We start from the raw sequence: 19,096 nt of genomic DNA on the forward strand, positions 1-19,096 counted from the left end.
TTCAGTGAGAGAGGTGGCCAAGGGGGACCAGAGGTCGTGAGCTTGCTGAACGTTGAGAGATGAGTGGGGGGTGCCGAGGGAAGATGAGAGTGGGAGGGAGGTGCCAGTGGGAAGAGCAAAGACCACCCTGGGCTTGAGAGACGTGGGGCAGGGGTGGCTGCGAAGCGAAACCCTGAGTCAGCAGGTCCCAAGGGGAAGCCTTTAGGCAGGAGAGCCCCATGCGCAGGTCTGCCCTGCGGACCAGTCCCCTGGACCGGGGGGAGGTGGGGCAGAGGCACCAGGCTGCAGGTGGAGGAAATGGGAGGCAGGCTTGGACAGGAGAGATTTGTGGGAGGACAGACTCTGGTGCGGGGGGTGGGGGGGGATGTGGGGGTGCAGGCGAGGGAGGGGTGGGGGACAACTCCTGGCTCTGGTTTGTGACTAAGAGGACAGTGGTGTCAAAATTGAGCCCCCGGGGGACGAGCCTCTTCAGAAGCAGAGGATGACAGGGTAAGACTGTCACTTGACCTAGTGGGCCAACCGATTACATAACCGCCGTATCTTTGGCAGATGCTAAGTCCCTTAGGACAGAGACTGTTCTGCCCCTCTTTGTAAGGCCCTCAATCCCTTCCTAATGCAAAGCCTGGCACACAGGAAGTGCTCAGTGAAAATGAGGACATTGAAGAAGAGACAGCCCCTTTCAAAACCAACACGAATGGTCCAGCCACACAATGACAAGTCGTTAGGCAACCCAATGATCTGAAAAGCCCCAAAAGGAATGTGCTGAACATCCAAGGGTTTATGGAATGTTGGAAAGAAAAAACATCCCAACGCCTGGGTGCAGTAGCCGAGCATCTGCGGACCCCGTGTCTGCACCGCTGGACACGCAAGCACCTGGGTGGCAGAGCTCGGCCCCTGCGACAGTTGTGGCCCTTCTCTGACACATCCTTGAGCGCTTACTGTTCTTCTCTACATAGTCTTAGAAACATGCAACTGTTGGTCTGGTCGGTTGTGAAACTTCAGGATGGACACGCCTCTTGAAATGTCAGCCTCATTGAAGGTTTCGGGAAAAAAAAGTCTTTCTTGTTTGTATCAAACCCAATGTGATCAGACTATGGAGCAAATGTAAAATGTGTATGTACCTTTAAGATAAAGCATAAGATGCCGAGGAAATTGTTTTGTGGTGCAGACCATTATGGGCTCTTCAATGGGAAGGTTTAAGAATCAAGGCTGGGGTTCCCGTCATGGTGCGGCAGAAACGAATCCGATTAGGAACCATAAGGTTGTGGTTCGATCCTCGGCCTCGCTCAGGGGGTTAAGGATCTGGCATTGCTGTGGCTGTGGTGTAGGCCGGCAGTGACAGCTCCAATTAGACCCCTAGCCTGGGAACCTCCATACACCGTGGATGGGGCCCTAAAAAGACAGGAGACGAAAAAGATAAAAAATTTTTTAAAAAGGAAAAAAAAGAATCAAGTCTGCCTCTGTGTTTGCCACTACCTGGGGGTCACCAGAGTCTTTTCTGCTCAGGTTACAGGCTCTCTCCTTGAGGAGACAACACGGAAGTGGGCTCAGTACAAAGAGAAGTGTCTGAAAGACTTACTCAAGGAAACTTCCGGTAAGCACATGTATTAGTTGTCTATGGCTGTGTAACAAATAGCCCCAAAGCTTAGTGGCTTAAAACATGATAATGATTAACGCTCACAGTTTCTGTGGGTCAGGAATTGAGACAGAATACATGGAGGGTGGCTTGTGTCTGCCCTACAAGGTCTGGAATTCAGCTGGAAGACTCAAAGTCAGGAACTAGAAGCATCTGAAGTCTGGGTCATGCCTGTGTCTGGTTGATGCTGAGAGTCAAGCCAGGTCTATTAGCCAGAACTTCACCTGGCCTCTTCATACGGCCTGGGCTTCCTTGCAGCATGGTGGCTGTGTCCCCAGGAGCTTGGAATCCACTGGAAGCCCTTCATTGGCTTCTGGGGGCCCAGAAGGCTGGGACTTAGGTTTGGAGCATCTCATCACCGAGCACCAGGGTGTACCTCATCCCCTGAGCTTGAGCTGCCCACATATTTCATAACAATCATTGGATTAGTCTTCCAGCAGGAGAATCTGACCAGGCAGTGCTTGTGTTGGGAACACGTGACCCTGAACCTCAGTTCTGCAGGTGCCCTTATAGCCACTGGTCCTGTGGCACATGTCATAGTAAGGGTGTTCCGGGATCTAACTGGTGAAGGTTTGACAATTACTTAGTTAATGGTGGGACAGAAGGCACTGGCGGAACATCCAGGCATCCTCCTGACCCGAGCTTCTATGAGATTTCGGCTCATGTAAAGTAAACCATCATCAGCGTAACGTGCACGTTGACCTACCGCCTGGACCATTGCCAGGGGTCAAGTTGGGGAGACAGAGCCACAGCTTGGCAGGCTGCATGAAGCTTTCCTGCCCTCCCCATGTGGTTCCTTATCCTTGACCCGTCTGGAGGCCCGGGCGCCCGTGCTGGTCCCCATTCCTCTTACAACAGGGATGCCAGGAAGGCGGGCTCTGGGTTCCTGGTAGCTCTGCCTCCATCAGTTTATTTTGTCTCCTTCTGTCTGCAGACACAGTGTGTAACGGGACCTTCGATCGGTATATATGCTGGCCTCATTCCTCTGCCGGAAACGTCTCTGTTCCCTGCCCCTCATACTTACCTTGGTGGCGTGAAGGTAAGGTCTTATTTTACCAATTTCTGACAGTTGCCTTAATGGCTGGTCTCTCCTGGGTAGACCAGCCAGGGGACGGTTAGGAGAGGGCTCCAACCAGGTGCTTTTCTCAAGCCCTCTTCTCCCACGAGAGGTCTCCTTTGAAGCATCAGCAACACATGTCCTTTTCTTCTCTGCCTCTCTCTTGCCTTCCTACAAGTCTTCTGTGCCTGAATGTCCTGTTTCTAGAATATCCCTCTTTTCTTTGAAGGTTGGAGGGTCCAGGTCTCACTGCCCCTGACTTTGTGGCAGGGAGAGTCAGAATGATCGCTGTTGTGGCGAGGAGAAAGATGGGGAGAAAGATTGGGGTGCTCACGGCCCCACAGCCTTTGGCTCCTCTGATGGAGAAGAAGGATGTCAAAACTACCCTTGCAATAGCGTTGGGAGGAGGTGCGGTGGAATTGGTGCTTTTAAGCCCCATGGAACTCGGATGGGGGATTTAACCCTTAGCTTGTCCCACCCATTACTGAAGAACCACCTCCACCTGCCCCAGCCACCCAGCCTCTGCTGGGCTGGAAGGGGAGAGAGAAACCATTCAAATCGAAGACCAGGCAACTATTCTCCAGAAACATCAGCGGTTACAAAGTTCCAGGCAAGACAAAGAGAGGATGGGTTTCTGAGAAGGCAAGATGGTGATATTTTGTATCTAACTTCAACCCAAGAGGTTATCACATCAGTTAAAATTGGGTTTCAATATGCTGATGCCTCCAATGCAAAGAGAGAGAATTTTGAAGGAAGGTGCGGTTCTGGGTGGGAGCAGTAGTGACACATTCTGTGGAATGTTCTCTGGGGAAATCCAGTGGGAATGAGCCCAGGAGCATGAGGATGTGTGTTTGAGGGAAGATGCTAGAGAGTTGATGACTAGAGGGGTCGGCTCGGTGGGGAGGGAAGAACACTGGACATGGACCCTGTCCCTCTATTCAACACGCCAAGACTTGTGGCTAGTTCCCAGAGCCTCTGAGCTGTGGTTTCTTTGTAAAGGGAAGTGAATATTGGCCAATTCTCGAGGTCATGTTGAGGAAGGAGTGACAAGGCACACACTGAGTCAGCCACACATCAGCCACACAGCAGGTGCTTTGTAAATGGGAGCCGAGGCGGAACCCCACCAAACTCAGACCCTTGGATACCTTCAGGGCTTTAAGGACCTGAATGTCTGTGACACCTCAAGGGCACGTGGAACAGATCACCTCTGCCCACCTCCGTTGTCTACCTGTTCCTTCCCAAGAGCTAAAAACACAGATCCATTCCATTGTAAGAGGAAAAAGTGATCAGGGAGTTCCCTGGTGGCACAGTGGCTAAAGGATCTGGTATTGTCACTCCAGCGACTTGGGTCACTCACTGCTGCGGCTTGGGTTTGACCTCTGGCCTGAGAACCTCCACCTGCCATAGGTGCGGGGAGGGAAAAAAGAGAGAAAGAGAGAGAGAAAGTGATCAAATTTACCAAAAAGTTGAATTAAAGTCTTTCTTAAAGAAAAAAAAAAATTGGATCCTGGGTTTCTGAAATGTACTCAAGGGAGTGTGAGTCCCAAAAGGTAGAAAGGTGCTCTTCCAACCTGACATTTTGTGTGTTAAGTCTTTCAAGTCTAAACAGGTGCCTGTGGTCCAAGGAGAAGGTGGGACCAGTGCAGGTGTCTGGGGAGGAAAGGATGGAGCAGCATCCTTGTGAGATGAGATTAGAGGCAGGAGTGTTAGGACATGAGAAGGAAGAGGATGCCTAGCACGGCAGATGGACCACAAGCTGGGGCCTGATGGCCAAGGAAACCGTGCTTTACCCCAGGGGTGTTAAACTTCCCTCTGCAGGGAAGGACTTTGTGGGTCCCCGGAAGGTGTGGAAGCATGAGAGAGGCATCATGGGATTCATGGTTTGGGGAGATGAGGTTGCTGGCCTACGGTTTGCGGGATGAAGGGGGTTGGGGAGGTGAGTCTGGGAGCTTCTGCAGAGGCCCAGAAGAAGAGAGGATGAGGCAAGAGGTTGGAAGGAAGAGGAAAGAGAAGAGAAAAAGACTGGAGGTAGGACAGTCAAGACCTGTCATCGGAAGTGGGAAGTGAGGGACAGAGAGCACTGAGGCCCCGCCCAAGGCCACAGAGCTGTAGGTGGCAGAGCAGGCTTGCTCCAGGGCCCCCTCTCCCTGCTGGCACGGCCTCCTGGGTGTCAGAACGAGACGCCCCTCTGCACCCGAAGTGCCAGGAAGCCCCAGGCCTGTGTCTCCCAGCTGGACTGCACCTTGGAGGGCTGTCACACCTCTGAGTCACCAGGGACTGTTCTAGCTCCGGAGACTTTGGTAAACACTGCAGATGTTAAAGGGGCAGAGGCTTCCGTGATTTTCTCTCCATCCCAAGTAAACAGCAGGGATGCTAACCAGCCCCCAGAAGGGGAAGCGAAAATTCCTCTTCCCTGGGATTTTCCATAGCCCGGCTGGACCGGCGGCGGCCTTCCCACGTGCTCAGGGAGCGGGCTGCGTGTTCCGACCTTTCCCCCAGAGCTCTGTTTACTTTCAGAGAACTCTGGAAGGGCCTACCGATACTGCCTGCCTCGGGGCTCCTGGCAGACGCTGCAGAACTCCACGGATGTTTGGCAGGACGACTCCCAGTGCTCCGAGGACCACAGCTTCAAACAAAATGTGAGTCGGCTGGGCTCTGAGAGGTCGCACCCTGCGGCCCAGACCATCCTCCGCTGAGACCCCCACCACGGCGGCCCCTCAAGAGCCTGCCCCTAGCGCATCTGCCCCAGACTCACCCTGGAAGGTCCCCAGTCCCACCAAAGAGAACCCCTGCGGCAGCCGCCAAGGGTCTCCTGTTGCTGGGACCAGACGGGATCCCAGCCGTCTGTGCCCGCTGGGCTTCTGCCTGGAGCACCTTCCTTCTGCCTGTCACCCATGTTTCAGCTCAATGTCGCTTTCCAAGTGAAACCTTCCAAGGCCACCACTGTGGTCACTTTCTACCTTCTCCCCCCTAGCCCCCCAAGTCCTTTACAGCACCGTCCCCTCTAGATGGTTTTCTCCCACCCCCATTAAATTGTTGACTCCTGAGGGGGACGCACACCTAGCGCTGGGGTCACCAGCTCAAGGCCAAGGGCCCAGGCAGCTGGACTTCACGTCCAGAGGCTTTGCTTCGTGCTCTTCACGCCCCACCCTCCATCACTCTGTGCTTCTTCCTCCCCATCCAGCCCCTGGGGAGCATGTTTATTGCATGTGACCGCTGTGAGGGCTTAGAGAGTTGATAGGCATACGGGTCTCCAGGGAGAATCTGACTCCTCGTCTGCATGACGTAAATAAGGTGCCAGCCCCCCGCCACCAGCATCCAGCCTGGCCCCTGGGCAGTAAGCCATCCGGGATGCTGCTCATCTCCTTCCAAGTACACATCAGCCTGTCCTTGGGTCTCTTCAGTCTGCCCCGCCTTCCCATCAGGCATGAAGAGCCTCCCACCACGTCCGCTCTATCCGCAGGGAATTTTTTTCTAAACCTATTTTCTCCCCCTCGATGTGCCTTTGGCAAGTGCAAGTTCCCCAGAGCAGGGATCAAACCCACGTCACAGCATCAACCCGAGTTGCTGCAGTGACAACGCCAGATCCTTAACTCTCTGCGCCACAAGGGAAATACTCTAAACCTTTTTTAACTTTATGACTTGATTTAACACAATTCCATGTTCCCCAGACAATCTGACTGTGGGACAGGTCCCCCCTCTTAGAGCTATCAAAATCACATCTGTGGGCAGACTGGATTCAGTCTCTCAAGAATGTGACTTTTGTCAAAACACCAAAGCTGTGCTTACCACTTGCCCCAAGTTGGACGCATTGTGTCTATTTCTCATCTTCCCTCCTGGATGAAGCTCCTTGAGAATGATGACAAAGTCATAGTTAAATCTGATACCTGCCACCCCCTGGCCTAGTGCTGGGCAGCACACAAGCCTTTGCAGACATAGAGTGGGCACTCATGAAATATTAAATGAACAGTTTCACACATTCTGAGTCAATGGGGGTGTAGTGAGGTCTAGGCCTCCGTACTGGTAGAAGAGTTCCCCAAGTGACTCTGAAGAGACTGGACAGAGGTGATAAGGATGAATCCACCAGCAGGTGTGAGATGCCTGCTGCTTGCTCTGGGCTGAGGTCAGCGGATAGAGACAGCAGAACAAGATTTGAAAACTGATCATCCCTCAGTTCATCCATGTTGCTGCCGATGGCATTATTTCCTTCTTTTTCATGACTGAGTAGTATTCCATTGCATATATGTACCACATTGTCTTTATCTGTTCCTCTGTTGATGGACATTTCCACGTCTTGGCCAAACAAACTCACAGGTTTCAAAACCAATCTTAGGGTTACCCTAGTGAAAATGTTGGAGGTGTGGAAGAATTGAGAAGGTGGGAGTAACACATACACACTATTATATAAAATAGATGATTAACGAGAACCTACTGTGTAGCACAGGAAAACATACTCCATAGTTTGTAATAACCTATATGGGGAAAAATTGGATGTATTTATACATGGGACTGACTCATTTTGCTGTTCACCTGAAAATAGCATGGTAAATCAACCATACGCCAATAAAATTAAATTAAAAAATAAAAATAAATATATTTTTAAAAAATAGAAAAAGAAGGAAAACTGCACTTTCTAAGGGAGGAAGTAAAGGTTTCTCTCTTTAGAGCAGTGGGGACAAATGGCTCTCTGTAAACGGATGTACTTCCAAGAAATCAAATACTTTTAAAAAAAAATCTGGCCATGTTTACCTGTGTTTCTAATAGAGGGTTGAAATTTTGCCCAAAAAAGGCTAAGTGTTAGTAAATCCTTGCCCTCTGGAGTTTTGGCAAATGAGATGTGTTATGTTTTTCCAACTGACAACACACTGGGGGTCCTTATGCATGTTGATTAGTACTTTTTAAGGATCAAGGGGGAGAGAGAGAGTGTGTGTGTGTGTGTTTGTGTGCGCACGCATGTGCATGCTTGCACACAAGCACTTGTGTGTGTCTCTCTCTTTCCAAATACCTTTTTTTTTTTTCATTTTTAAAAGTTTTATTGAGGGAAGTTCCCATTGTGGAACAGCAGAAACAAACCTGACTAGGAACTGTGAGGTTGCAGGTTCAATCCCTGGCCTCGCTCAGTGGGTTAAGGATCTGGCGTTGCCATGAGCTGTGGTGCAGGTCAGAGACGCAGCTTGGATCCTGCATTGCTGCGGCTGTGACATAGGCTGGCAGCTGCAGCTCTGATTCAACCCCTAGCCTAGGAACCTCCATATGCCACAAGTGCAGCCTTAAAAAGCCAAAAGAAAAAAAAGTTTTACTGAAGCGTAGTTGATTTACAGTGTTGTGATGATTTCTGCTGTGTAACAAAGTGATTCAGTTATTCTTTCGAAATAGCTTATTGTACACGCTTAATGCTTTTTCCATCCTTACCACGCGCGTATCACGTACCGTGGCTGTAACTTTTACCCTTTGAGGTGTGACAGCCAGGCTTGCACGAGTCTCTAAAATTCCCCAGACGGAAGATGGGTTCTCACTGTTGATTTTAGCAACTCAGCATATGATTTTTTTTTCTTTCCTTATTAAGTTGAGAACTTTCATCTCTTCACTTAAAAGAAGTGGCACCTCTGAATTGTCAGCATCGCTGGTCTTTGGGGCCATGATTCAGTAACATAAGGGTTGGGGGTTCCCTGGTGGCTCAGCAGGTTAAAGATCTGGCATTGTCCCTGCTGTGGCTCAGGTCACTGCTGTGGCACAGGTTCGATCCCTGGCCTGGGAACTTCTGCATGCCATGGGCATGGCCCAAAAGGAAAAAAAGTAAAATCGGGGTCACTTGAACACACATATTGCAAAACTGAGACAGTCCATCTATGCACTGAAAGGGCCACTAAGGGACGAATGAGTAGGATGTGTGGCCAGAGGGACGATTCACGTCCCGGGAAGGACAGAGTGGGGGCCCATGTGAGATTTCATCACGCGGCTCCAAATGGCACACAATGTATAATGTGTGAGTTGGTTATTTCTGGAATTTTCCATTTAATATTTTTAGACCAAGGTTGACAGCAGGTAACTGAAACCACAGAGAGTCAAACTGCAAATGAAAGGGGGCCAATGATAAAAGACAAAGTTGATATCAGAATTATTCATAATTATTTTAATGTATCAAAATTAAAAGCTTATTCTCTTCTAAAGACACTGGTAAAAGAAAAAAGAAAAAGGCAGGAATTCCTGTCGTGGCTCAGTGGTTAACGAATCTGCCTAGGAACCATGAGGTTGCGGGTTCAATCCCTGGCCTCGCTCAGTGGGTTGAGGATCCGGCATTGCCATGAGCTGTGGTGTAGGTCGCAGACGCGGCTCGGATTTGGCGTTGTTGTGGCTGTGGTGTAGGCCGGCAGCTGTAGCTTCAATTAGATCCCTAGCCTGGGAACCTCCATGTGTTGCGGTGTGGCCCTAAAAGGACAAAAGACGAAAAAAGGAAAAAAAAAAAAGAAAAAAGAAAAAGGCAAGCCACGGCATGGGAGAGAATACTTGCAACACACCTAACTGGCAGATTTCTATCTGGGACATATAAGGAAGATTTACAACTCAAAATGGGGACAAACAATCCAATTTAAAAGACAGCCAAATATTTGAACAGATATACTTTTCCAAATAAAATATACAGATGGCACATTGGTACATGAAGTGATTCTCAACATCAGTAATCATTAGAGAAGTGCAAATTAAAGCCCCAGTGAGAGTGCTACACTCCCATCAGAATGGCTAAAATTTAAAAGACAGATGGTATGAAGTGTTACTAGAATCTCTCACAGCTGGCTCTCCCATACACTGCTGGTGGGAATGCAAATTGATGCCACTTATTTAGAAAACAGTTCGGCAGTTTCTTAAGAAGTTGAAAAACATACACCATACTGCCCCATTATTCTCTTTCTAGAATAGAGGAAGGAAAGCCTATTTCCTTCCTATGTCAGAGTGCCCGTCGTGGCTCAGTGGGTTAAGAACCCAACTAGTATCCCTGAGGATGCAGGCTCGATGCCTGGCCTCACTCAGTGGGTTGAGAATCCGGCATTGCCATGAGCTGTGGTGTAGGTCGCAGATGTGGCTCGGATCGGGCATTGCTGTGGCTGTGGCGTAGGCCGGCAGCTGCAGTTCCAATTCAGCCCCTAGCCTGGGAACCTCTGTATGCTGTGAGTAGAGCCCTAAAAAGAAAAAAAAACAGGAAGCCTGTTCTACCTAAAAACTGGCACAGAGGAGTTCCCACTGTGGCACAGTGGGTTAAGGACCCAGCATTGCTGCAGCTGTGACCTAGGTTGCCAACTGCTGCAGCTCGGATACGATCCCTGGGCTGGGAATTCTCACATGCTGCGGGTGTGGCTGAAAAGGGAGGAAAAAAGTGGGCAGAGAGTTTCAGAGCAACTTTATTTGTGAAAGTCAAGCTCTGCAAACAATCCCAAAGTCCGTGCGTGGGTGGACGTGTGCGTCCATCGTGGTATGTTCACAACGGACGACCACTCACAGTAGAAGAGGCATGAACTGCTGCAGTTGTTTAAGCCGGGCGTTTATTTTGTATTGAAGTAATGTTGGTTTATAGCATTAGACAAGCTCCACGCGTACGACGTTCTTTTTTGGCTTCTGTACCAGCTCCAGCGTGCTCGCCACCCAGTCGTTAGTTCTCATCCGTCCCCACCCAGTTGATCCTCTTCACCCGCTTCACCCTCCCCGCTGCCCCTTCCCCTCGGGGGACCACGACTCTGTTCTCTGTGTGTACGGGTTTGTTTTTGTTTGATTTGATCGTTTCCAAAAATATTTATTTACTTATTTGTTTATTTATTTATCTAGGCTGCACCCACAGCATACGGAAATTCCCAGGCCAGGTATTGAATCCAAGCCACATCTTTGCTGTGCTCTCTCTCTCTCTCTTTTTTTTTTGTCTTTTCTAGGACCGCTCCTGCGGCATATGGAGATTCCCAGGCTAGGGGTCTAATTGGAGCTGCAGCCGCCGGCCAACACCAGAGCCACGGCAACACGGGATCCAAGCTGTGTCTGCAACCTACACCACAGTGCACGGCAACACCGGATCCTTAACCCATGGAGCGAGGCCAGGGATCGAACCCGTAACCTCATGGTTCCTAGTTGGATTCGTTAACCGCTGAGCCACGACGGGAACTCCTGTTGTGCTCTCTTGTCCCAGCATAATTCCCCTATGATGCTGTGAATCTTAGTGCATCAGTGCTGGGCTGTGGGGACCAGCCACGGAGGTGAGACCCACCGTGGGCTCTTCACTCATAAAGGCTCCTTGGTCTCTGAGATGTATCAGAGGGCCATGGTGTGGACAGGTGTACTAGGGTTGGTGTCAACAGGTGTACTAGACCCTCGGTGGCCCTGGGTGTGGAGCTGGGGGTTGGACAGCACGGCTGGCTGGCTGGTGGTCACGTCTGCTCTTCCTCTGCTCTCAGGTGGAGCACCACCACGCCTTGCTGTCGACCCTGCAGCTGCTGTACACGGTGGGCTACTCCCTCTCCACCGCCTCCCTCTTCCTGGCTCTGACCCTCCTCTTGTGTCTTCGGTGAGTGGATCGTCGGCTGGCACGTGTTCAGATGTATCCCGGGGAATGTGCTCCCTGGCAACCTTCAGAAGGCGGGAGAAGCCCGGGCGGGGGGATTCCGTGGTTCACCAGAGGTGGAAGGGATCCAAGAGAGTCTCCGACCATCCCTCCCATTTTGCAGGTGAAGAAAAGAGATCTCAGAGGCCCAGGGTGAGGCACGGAATCACCCCGGGTCCCAAAGCACAGCCAGGACTGGATTCTGGGACTCCTGACTCTGCTTTGACCCTTTCGGATGAGCTGCCCTCTGCCCCGCCCTGTTCTAAATTCCTCCTCACGTCATTGCTACCATTCTCACCGCTTCACCAGATGCCTTATCTTATGGACGAGATTAAGAAATGTCCTCAAAGCAAGTTAGTGGGTGGGGTTTTAATCCAGGGCCCTGGGACTCCAATCAGCCATCCCTCATTTGGGTGCTTCCTTGGTGCCAGGCACTGTTCTAAGCATGTACATGCATTAAGTCATTTAAATCCCTTCCTAATCAGAGCTGAGTCATGCTAATCCTAGGAGGTGAGCATTTTATCACCTCCACTTTACAAGGGAGTTCACTGAAATAGGGAGAGATCAAGCCACTGGTCCACGACCACCCAGTGGGTGAGTGATGGAGCCAGGATCACAACCAGGCTGTCCAGAGCCTGAGCATTTTCACTCCCTTGTGCTGTCTTCCAGAATCCAAAACCTGTGTGCATTTTAGTAAATCATGTTTCTAGAACCCACCCTGTGAGATATTAATAGACCCCCTCCAAGATCCCTCCTGGTCATGGTCCATTCGGAAACATAACCAAGTAACACATGGCAGAGTGAGCATTCGACACGGATGCCAGTTCCAGAGCTGCTCCCCACCTGGGCTCTGCAGGCACAGGTCTGGCCCCACCTGACCCCTCCATCCCGTGACGTCCTTTAGCTCCTGGAGCAGCGAGAGGAGTCATGACCACGTATCCCACTGGGAGAGCAATTACTGAACGATGGGGGGGAACCCCACAGCCTGTGCCCACTGCTCTCTCCTCCACGTACCTCCCCAATGTCCCAGAACCAAGCCGAGAGAAAACACCTGCCCAGCCCCGGAGGAAATAACCTTAGCAGAGCCTGGCTCTACTGCCTGTCCATTTCGCCTCTGGCTCTGGGAAGAGCCAGACCCGGTCCCTGTCCTTGAATCACCCCTGTTCTAGGGAGAAGGATGCACAAATCGTAAAACCCAAAGACTGCTCCAATCTTTTTGGAGACTAAAAAAGTAATAACAGCTCTAAAGCAAAGCAGAACCAGATAATCACAGCAGAGGAGCACAAGCTGGGCTCTGAGAGCGCTGTGATGGAAAAGGGTCCTTCGGCCAGAGAGGCCAAGGGTGCCTGGCTTCACATCCACCAGCCCCGGAGGCTCTGGGTGGGCGCTTATTATGTGCCAGGTACTGTGTAAGCCCTTTATACCCATTGAATCCACCTGCAGCCCTCTGTGGTGAGTGCTCTTGTTCTTTTTTTTTTTTTTTTTCTTTTTAGGGCCACCCTTGCGGCATATGGAACTTCCCAGGCTAGAGGTCGAACCGGAGCTGCAGCTGCCGCCCTATGCCACAGTCACAGCAATGGGGGATCCAAGCCACATCTGTGACCTCTGCCACCTCAGGGCAATGTCAGATCCTTAACCCACCGAGTGAGGCCAGGGATCAAAGCCGCATCCTCATGGATACTAGTCGGGTTCATTTCTGCTGAGTCACAGCAGGAACTCCAGTGTCCCCTTGGTCTTACAGGAAGTCAAGTCTCTGAGAGTCCTATATTGATCTCAGAGTTTCTGGGTGTAAATCTCAGCCCCACCACTTACTGTTCTGGGACTCTGGACAGGTCGCTTAAGGCTTCTGCCTCAATGTCCCCATTTGTGAAGTCAGGATAATGATGCTACCTCCCCCTGCCCCCGGCCCCTGTGGTGATGAGGAGTAAGGATGCCCATAAATACATCCACAAATAGCTTGGAACAGAGCCTGGCACGTTGGACACCTTATGGGTGAGAGGTGTTATTTTCTCCATCTCACAGATGAGGGAAGTGAGGCACAGAGAGGTAAGATCCTTTAGCCCAGGCATCCAGCTCTAGAGCCTGGCCTCTGCCCCCGTGCCCTGCCGGGATGGGTGCACAGGTTCCGGCACACTCGTGTAGGTCTGAGCCATTCTTTTCTGAGGGAAGGTACTCGGTTCTCTCCTTGCACAGAAAACTCCACTGCACACGCAACTACATCCACATGAACCTGTTTGCCTCTTTCATCCTGAAAGCCGTGGCCGTGCTGGCGAAGGACGTCATCTTTGACAGCTCTTACTCCAAGAGGCCCGACAGTGAGAAAGCGTGGCTGTCCTACGTGTCGGAGGTGTGTCCTTCCCGACCCACGCTCCCACCGGGTGGATCCGTCCTGGGAGTCAGGGGGCGGAAGGTGGGGCTGGGGAGGGAAGAAAGAGAGAAAGGGTGTCACGTTCTTTTCTTGCACAGGATGCATTGGAGCTAGTGTGGTTGGGTTCCAGACCCCTCTAATTAAGAGCATGTCCCAATAAAGCAACTCCCACGAAGCGCTTGGTTTCCCGGTGCATGTAACAGTGTGTGCGCAGGAAACCGTTGTCTATTAAGAGTGCGTTAGCATGGTGTCAAAAACACAGTCTATGGGAGTTCCCGTCGTGGCTCAGTGGTTAACGAATCTGACTAGGAACCATGAGGTTGCGGGTTCGATCCCTGGCCTTGCTCAGTGGGTGAAGGATCCGGCGTTGCCCTGAGCTGTGGTGTAGGTTGCAGATGTGGCTCAGATCTGACGTGGCTGTGGCTGTGGTATAGGCCGGCGGCTACAGCTCTGATTAGACCCCTAGCCTGGGACCTCCATATGCTGAGGGAGCTGCCCAAGAAATGGCAAATGGGCCAAAAAAAAAAAAAAACCCCAAAACACAATCTATGTATCTTAATTTTAAAATATTTTATTGCTAAGAAGTACCAATCATCCTCTGACAAAAGTTGCCACAAATCTTCAATTTGTAAAGAAAAAAAAAATACACAGTATCTGAGACGCTTCATAAAGGCAGAACACTGTGGAGAAGATATGCTTGTGCTGCTTTTATCAGGTTTGGGGATAAATTTTGTGCTGATCTCTCAAAATACATCATCTCTTTCTCACTTCTCTGGAAGAATTTTTTTGGGTTTTTTTTTTTTTTTTTTTTTAGGGCCACACCCTCAGCGTATGAAAGTTCCTGGGCTAGGGGATGAATCAGAGCTGCAGCTGCCAGCCACAGCCACAGCCACAGCCACACTGGGTCGGAGCCACGTCTGCAACCTACACCACAGCTCACAGCAATGCTGCATCCTTAACCCACTGAGCGAGGCCAGGGATGGAACCTGAATCCTCATGGATACGAGTTAAGTTCTTAACCCAATGAGCCACAATGGGAACTCCTGGAAGAATTATTTATTTATTTATTATTTTTTTATTTTTGTCTTTTGTCTTTTAAGGGCCACACCAACGGCATGTGGAGGTTCCCAGGCTAGGGGTTGAATCGGAGCTATAGCCGGCGGTCTATGCCACAGCCACAGCAACGCAGGATCCGAGCCGCGTCTGCGACCTACACGACAGCTCACGGCAATGCCAGATCGTTAACCCACTGAGCAAGGGCAGGGACCGAACCCGCAACCTCATGGTTCCTAGTCGGATTCGTTAACCACTGCGCCACGACGGGAACTCCTGGACCTAGAGTTTTCTTTATTGGAAGGCTTTTAACTGTGGATTAATTATGAATCTTATAGTCAGATTTTCTATTTCTGGAGTTCCCGTTTTGACTCAGCGGGATAAGAACTCAATGTAGCGTCTGTGAGGATGAGGGTTCAAGCCCTGCCTCTCTCAGTGGGTTAAGGATCTGGCATTGCCGCAAACTATAGCATAGGTCACAGATGTGGCTCACATCGGGTGTTGCTATGGCTGTGGTGAAGGCCAACACCTGCAGCTCTGATTTGACCCCCTAGCCCAGAAGCTTCCATATGCCTCAGGAGCAGCTATTAAAAACAAAATACATGAGTTCCCAACTAGGAACCATGAGGTTGTGGGTTCAATCCCTGGCCTTGCTCAGTGGGTTAAGGATCCGGCGTTGCCCTGAGCTGTGGTGTAGGTTGCAGATGCAGCTCAGATCCCGCCTTGCTGCGGCTATGGCACAGGCCGGTGGCTACAGCTCTGATTCGACCCCTAGCCTGGCAACATCCATATGCCGCAGGAGCAGCCCTAGAAAAGGCAAAAAGACCAAAAATTAAAAAAATAAAAAAATAAAAATAAATAAAAACAAAGTACATGCATAACTAACTAACTAACTAACTCAATAAATAAAATAAACTATCTGCTGAGCCTGGGAGTCCCCTTCCAGTTAAGGACTTGGCAGGGGAAAAAGAAAGATTTTCTATTTATTCTGGTATCAGCTTTAATTGTGTGTTTTTCTAGGAATTTTCCTACTTTATCTAGCTTTTCAATTTTATTGGCATAATGTTTCTATTTCCTGCGTTTTTTAAGGTCTGATACATCTACAGAGGTGTTCCTTTTTTCATTCCTGGTATTAATTGTACCCTCACTCTCTTTTCTTCCCCCCTTGATCATTTCTTGCTCAAGTTTCTCAATCTTATGGGACTTTTCAAAGAACAAACTTTTGGCATTGTTGATTCTCTTCATTTTCTATCCTCTATTTCATTCATTTCTGGCATTATCTTTATTATTTCCTCCCACGGACTCTCCTTGGGTTTCACTTGCTCTTCTTTTCCTAACATTTTTGACATATTTAAGATAACTGATCTTCTGTCTCTTGCTTCCTTAATAAATGCATTTCTGTTTGCAGATTTCATCCTGGGTGTGGTACTAGCTGCATGCCTCAAGTTTTGATATGCGATATCCCGCCTACCTTCCGTTCAGAAATAATTTCTCATTTCTGATATCATCTCGTCTTTGATTCATGCGTTATTTCAAAGTCTACTTCCTCATTTCTAATCATTTCCAGATTTTTTAAATCATTGATTTCTCGCTTCATTGAACTGAGATCAGAGAACCTGCCTTTCCATGCTTTCTCTATGGAAGCTGCTGCTGCTGGATTCCGGTTTTGTCTAAAAATGTCTAGGATGTCCGGGAGGAGACGGGACTTGAAAACCTCCATGAAGCGCCCCTTCACAGTTTGCGGCTGTGGCCAGCCTCTCTGAGAGGGTCGGGGAGGGTCTGGGGGAGAGGGGAGTTCTGGGGAGGGGCTCGGCATGGGGAGGCCCTTCTCCACTCCGTTGCGGTCCAGATGCTGAGGGATCCTGGACTCACCCCGGTGCTCTGTCCTCTGCAGATGTCGCCCTCCTGCCGCACGGCCCAGGTTCTCCTGCACTACTTCGTGGGCGCCAATTACTCGTGGCTGCTGATAGAGGGCCTTTATCTCCACACGCTGCTGGAGCCCATCGCGCTCTCTGAAAGGCGCCTGTGGCCCAGATACCTGCTGGTGGGTTGGGGTGAGTGACCTGAATCCCCAGCCTCTTCTCCTGGGGACCTACTAGTATGGGGGAGCCCAGCAAAGCTTTTGGCTGAGTTAGAGACTCAGCTGGAGAGAGGTTTCTGGGACAGATGATTCCTCTGTGACAAAATACTCTGAAGAGAGGAGTGTGTGTGTGTGCGTGTGTGTGCGCACGCGCATGCATGTGTGTGCACATGAACTCACATGCATGCATGCGTACATAAGTGCTCTAGACCCACCACACACATACACAAATCGGGAAGGTTTTTGGTAGAATCAGATGGCATTTCTCCTACCCTGTCCCCAGCTGTACTGGTCAATACTGCAGACTGTGTGGCTTAAAACAGATTTTTTTTTTTTTTCTTTTTTGGCCACCCTGCAGCATGTGGAATTCCTGGGCCAAGGATAAGATCTGAGCCGCAGTTGTGACCTAAGCCGAAGCTGTGGCAATGCTGGATCCTTAACCCCCTGTGCCGGGCCAGGGATAGAACCTGTGTCCCAGGACTCTCAAGACACCACTGATCCTGTCGCGTCACAGCGGGAACTCCAAAACACAGCTGTTTTTTTCCCTCACCATTCCAGAGGCTGGGAAGTGTGAAATCAGGGTGCCAGGATGGTTGACTTATGGTTGAGTTCTGATGAAGGTTCTTTTCCTGGCTTGCTGGCAGCTGCCTTCTTGCTGCTGTAGCCTCATTGTGTGTAGGGGGAGGGGGGCGGCTCTGTTCTCTGTCTCTTTTTTTAGGGCCACACACATGGCATATGGAGGTCCCAGGCTAGGGGTCAAATTGGAGCTACAGCTGCTGGCCTACACCACAGCCACACCAACACCAGATCCAAGTCACATCTTGCAGCCATGCTGCAGCCTGTGGCAAAGCCAGATCCTTAACCCACTGAGTGAGGCCAGGGATCAAACTGGCATCCTCATGGATACTAGCTGTGTTCTTAACCTGCTGAGCCACCACGGAAACTCCATCTGTTCTCTTCTTAAAGGGCACTAATCCCATTACAATACCCACCCCTACCCAGACCTCACCTAAACCTAGCTCCCTCCAAAGGTCCCGTCTCCAAATGCCATCACGCGGGGGTCAGGGCTTCAACATATGATTTGACGGACACAAACCTTCAGTCCTTGTGCCAACTAAGTCTCCGAGGTGGGGTCTGGAACCCTTGTGGCCCCAAACTCTTGCGGAAGTCGAGGCTGTAGCCTCAGAGGAACTCGGGCTTATGATTCAGGTGGTTTGGATTAGTGGCTCTGGATTAACTCTCAGCTGCTTTGTGACATGTGGAGTCTGCTGTCCTCTCTGCTTCCTGGTTCTGATGGGAGAACAGTGGATGGCTCTGTGCCTCTGTCCCTCAGCCTCTCCAGCTCTCCCAGTCCACTCTTCTGTGATGTGTGGGTTTGCATGAGTTACCACCAGTGGTACGTGGCCCAGCAGGGTGGGTGGGCAGGAGGCAGGTTTGGCCAACCAGCGCGTGACTACACTTCTGTGTTTTCTCCCAGCCTTCCCGGTGCTCTTTGTTGTCCCCTGGAGCGTGGCCCGTGCAAAGCTGGAGAACACAGGGTAGGTAATTCACCTGTTTTTACGCATCCATGAGCTAGTCTCTCCCAGACAGGCCCTGATATAAGGAAATCTACTGTTTTCCCAAAGAGAATATGCACTCCCTTCCCTTTTAACCATCTAGAATATACTTAAGAATGTAGATAAAATAGAGACCTTTCTTGCCGTAATTAGTCTGTTAATTAGCTACACATGCAAATTAGCACAACACAGCTTGAAAATTGGCTGCTAACATGAGCAACGACCCTGGCTATGGACAGATATAGGTACAAGAATGGTTGTTCCAATGGTCATTCACAATGGGGTGGGGGAGAGGGGAGCAAAATCAACCCCCTGAACACCCCATCCATTGCTTAATGGGGAGCCTCAAATTGCGGCCTGATAGGGTGGACTCCTCTAAAACTATGGAAAAAGCAACCCAGGTCTGCATCTTTTGGCTTTTAGGGACTAAACCTCGACAATGCATTATTAAGGTTGGTAAGCCTGTTGCTGAATAATGCATATCATGTGATCCCACTTTTTTTCCCCTCCAAAGAGTCAGCACCAAAAAATTTCCTACACAGTAAGCATACCTTGGCAATATTGTGGGTTCTGTTCTAGACAGCCACAACACAGCGAATATCGCCATGAATCCAACCACGTGAATTTTTTGGTTTCCCAGTGCATGCGAAAGTCATGTTTATTGCTACACTGTAATCTATTAAGTGTGCAGTAGCATTACGTCACTAGCATTAAGTGACATAGCATTATGTCAAAAAAGCAGTGTCGATACCTTGATTAAAAATA

The 19,096-nt window shown here is 50.1% G+C and overlaps 1 protein-coding gene across 3 annotated transcripts in view; it reads left to right on the forward strand.

The window, feature by feature from the left end:
• GLP2R (glucagon like peptide 2 receptor) overlaps positions 1-19,096 on the forward strand; it is a 70,725-nt gene that overhangs the window by 9,750 nt on the left and 41,879 nt on the right. For all 3 annotated transcript variants that reach the window (XM_084982710.1, XM_084982711.1, NM_001445299.1), the window contains 7 exon segments: positions 1,507-1,594; positions 2,571-2,675; positions 5,211-5,332; positions 11,129-11,238; positions 13,468-13,621; positions 16,590-16,749; positions 18,253-18,313. In XM_084982710.1, coding sequence (XP_084838836.1) covers positions 1,507-1,594; positions 2,571-2,675; positions 5,211-5,332; positions 11,129-11,238; positions 13,468-13,621; positions 16,590-16,749; positions 18,253-18,313 — 800 coding nt within the window.

Source organism: Sus scrofa, chromosome 12, assembly GCF_054392235.1.
Source record: "Sus scrofa isolate SSC_HxYL_T2T_F1_AM1 chromosome 12, Sscrofa_HxYL_maternal_Yorkshire_Landrace_v2.0, whole genome shotgun sequence".
Lineage (NCBI taxonomy): Eukaryota > Metazoa > Chordata > Mammalia > Artiodactyla > Suidae > Sus > Sus scrofa.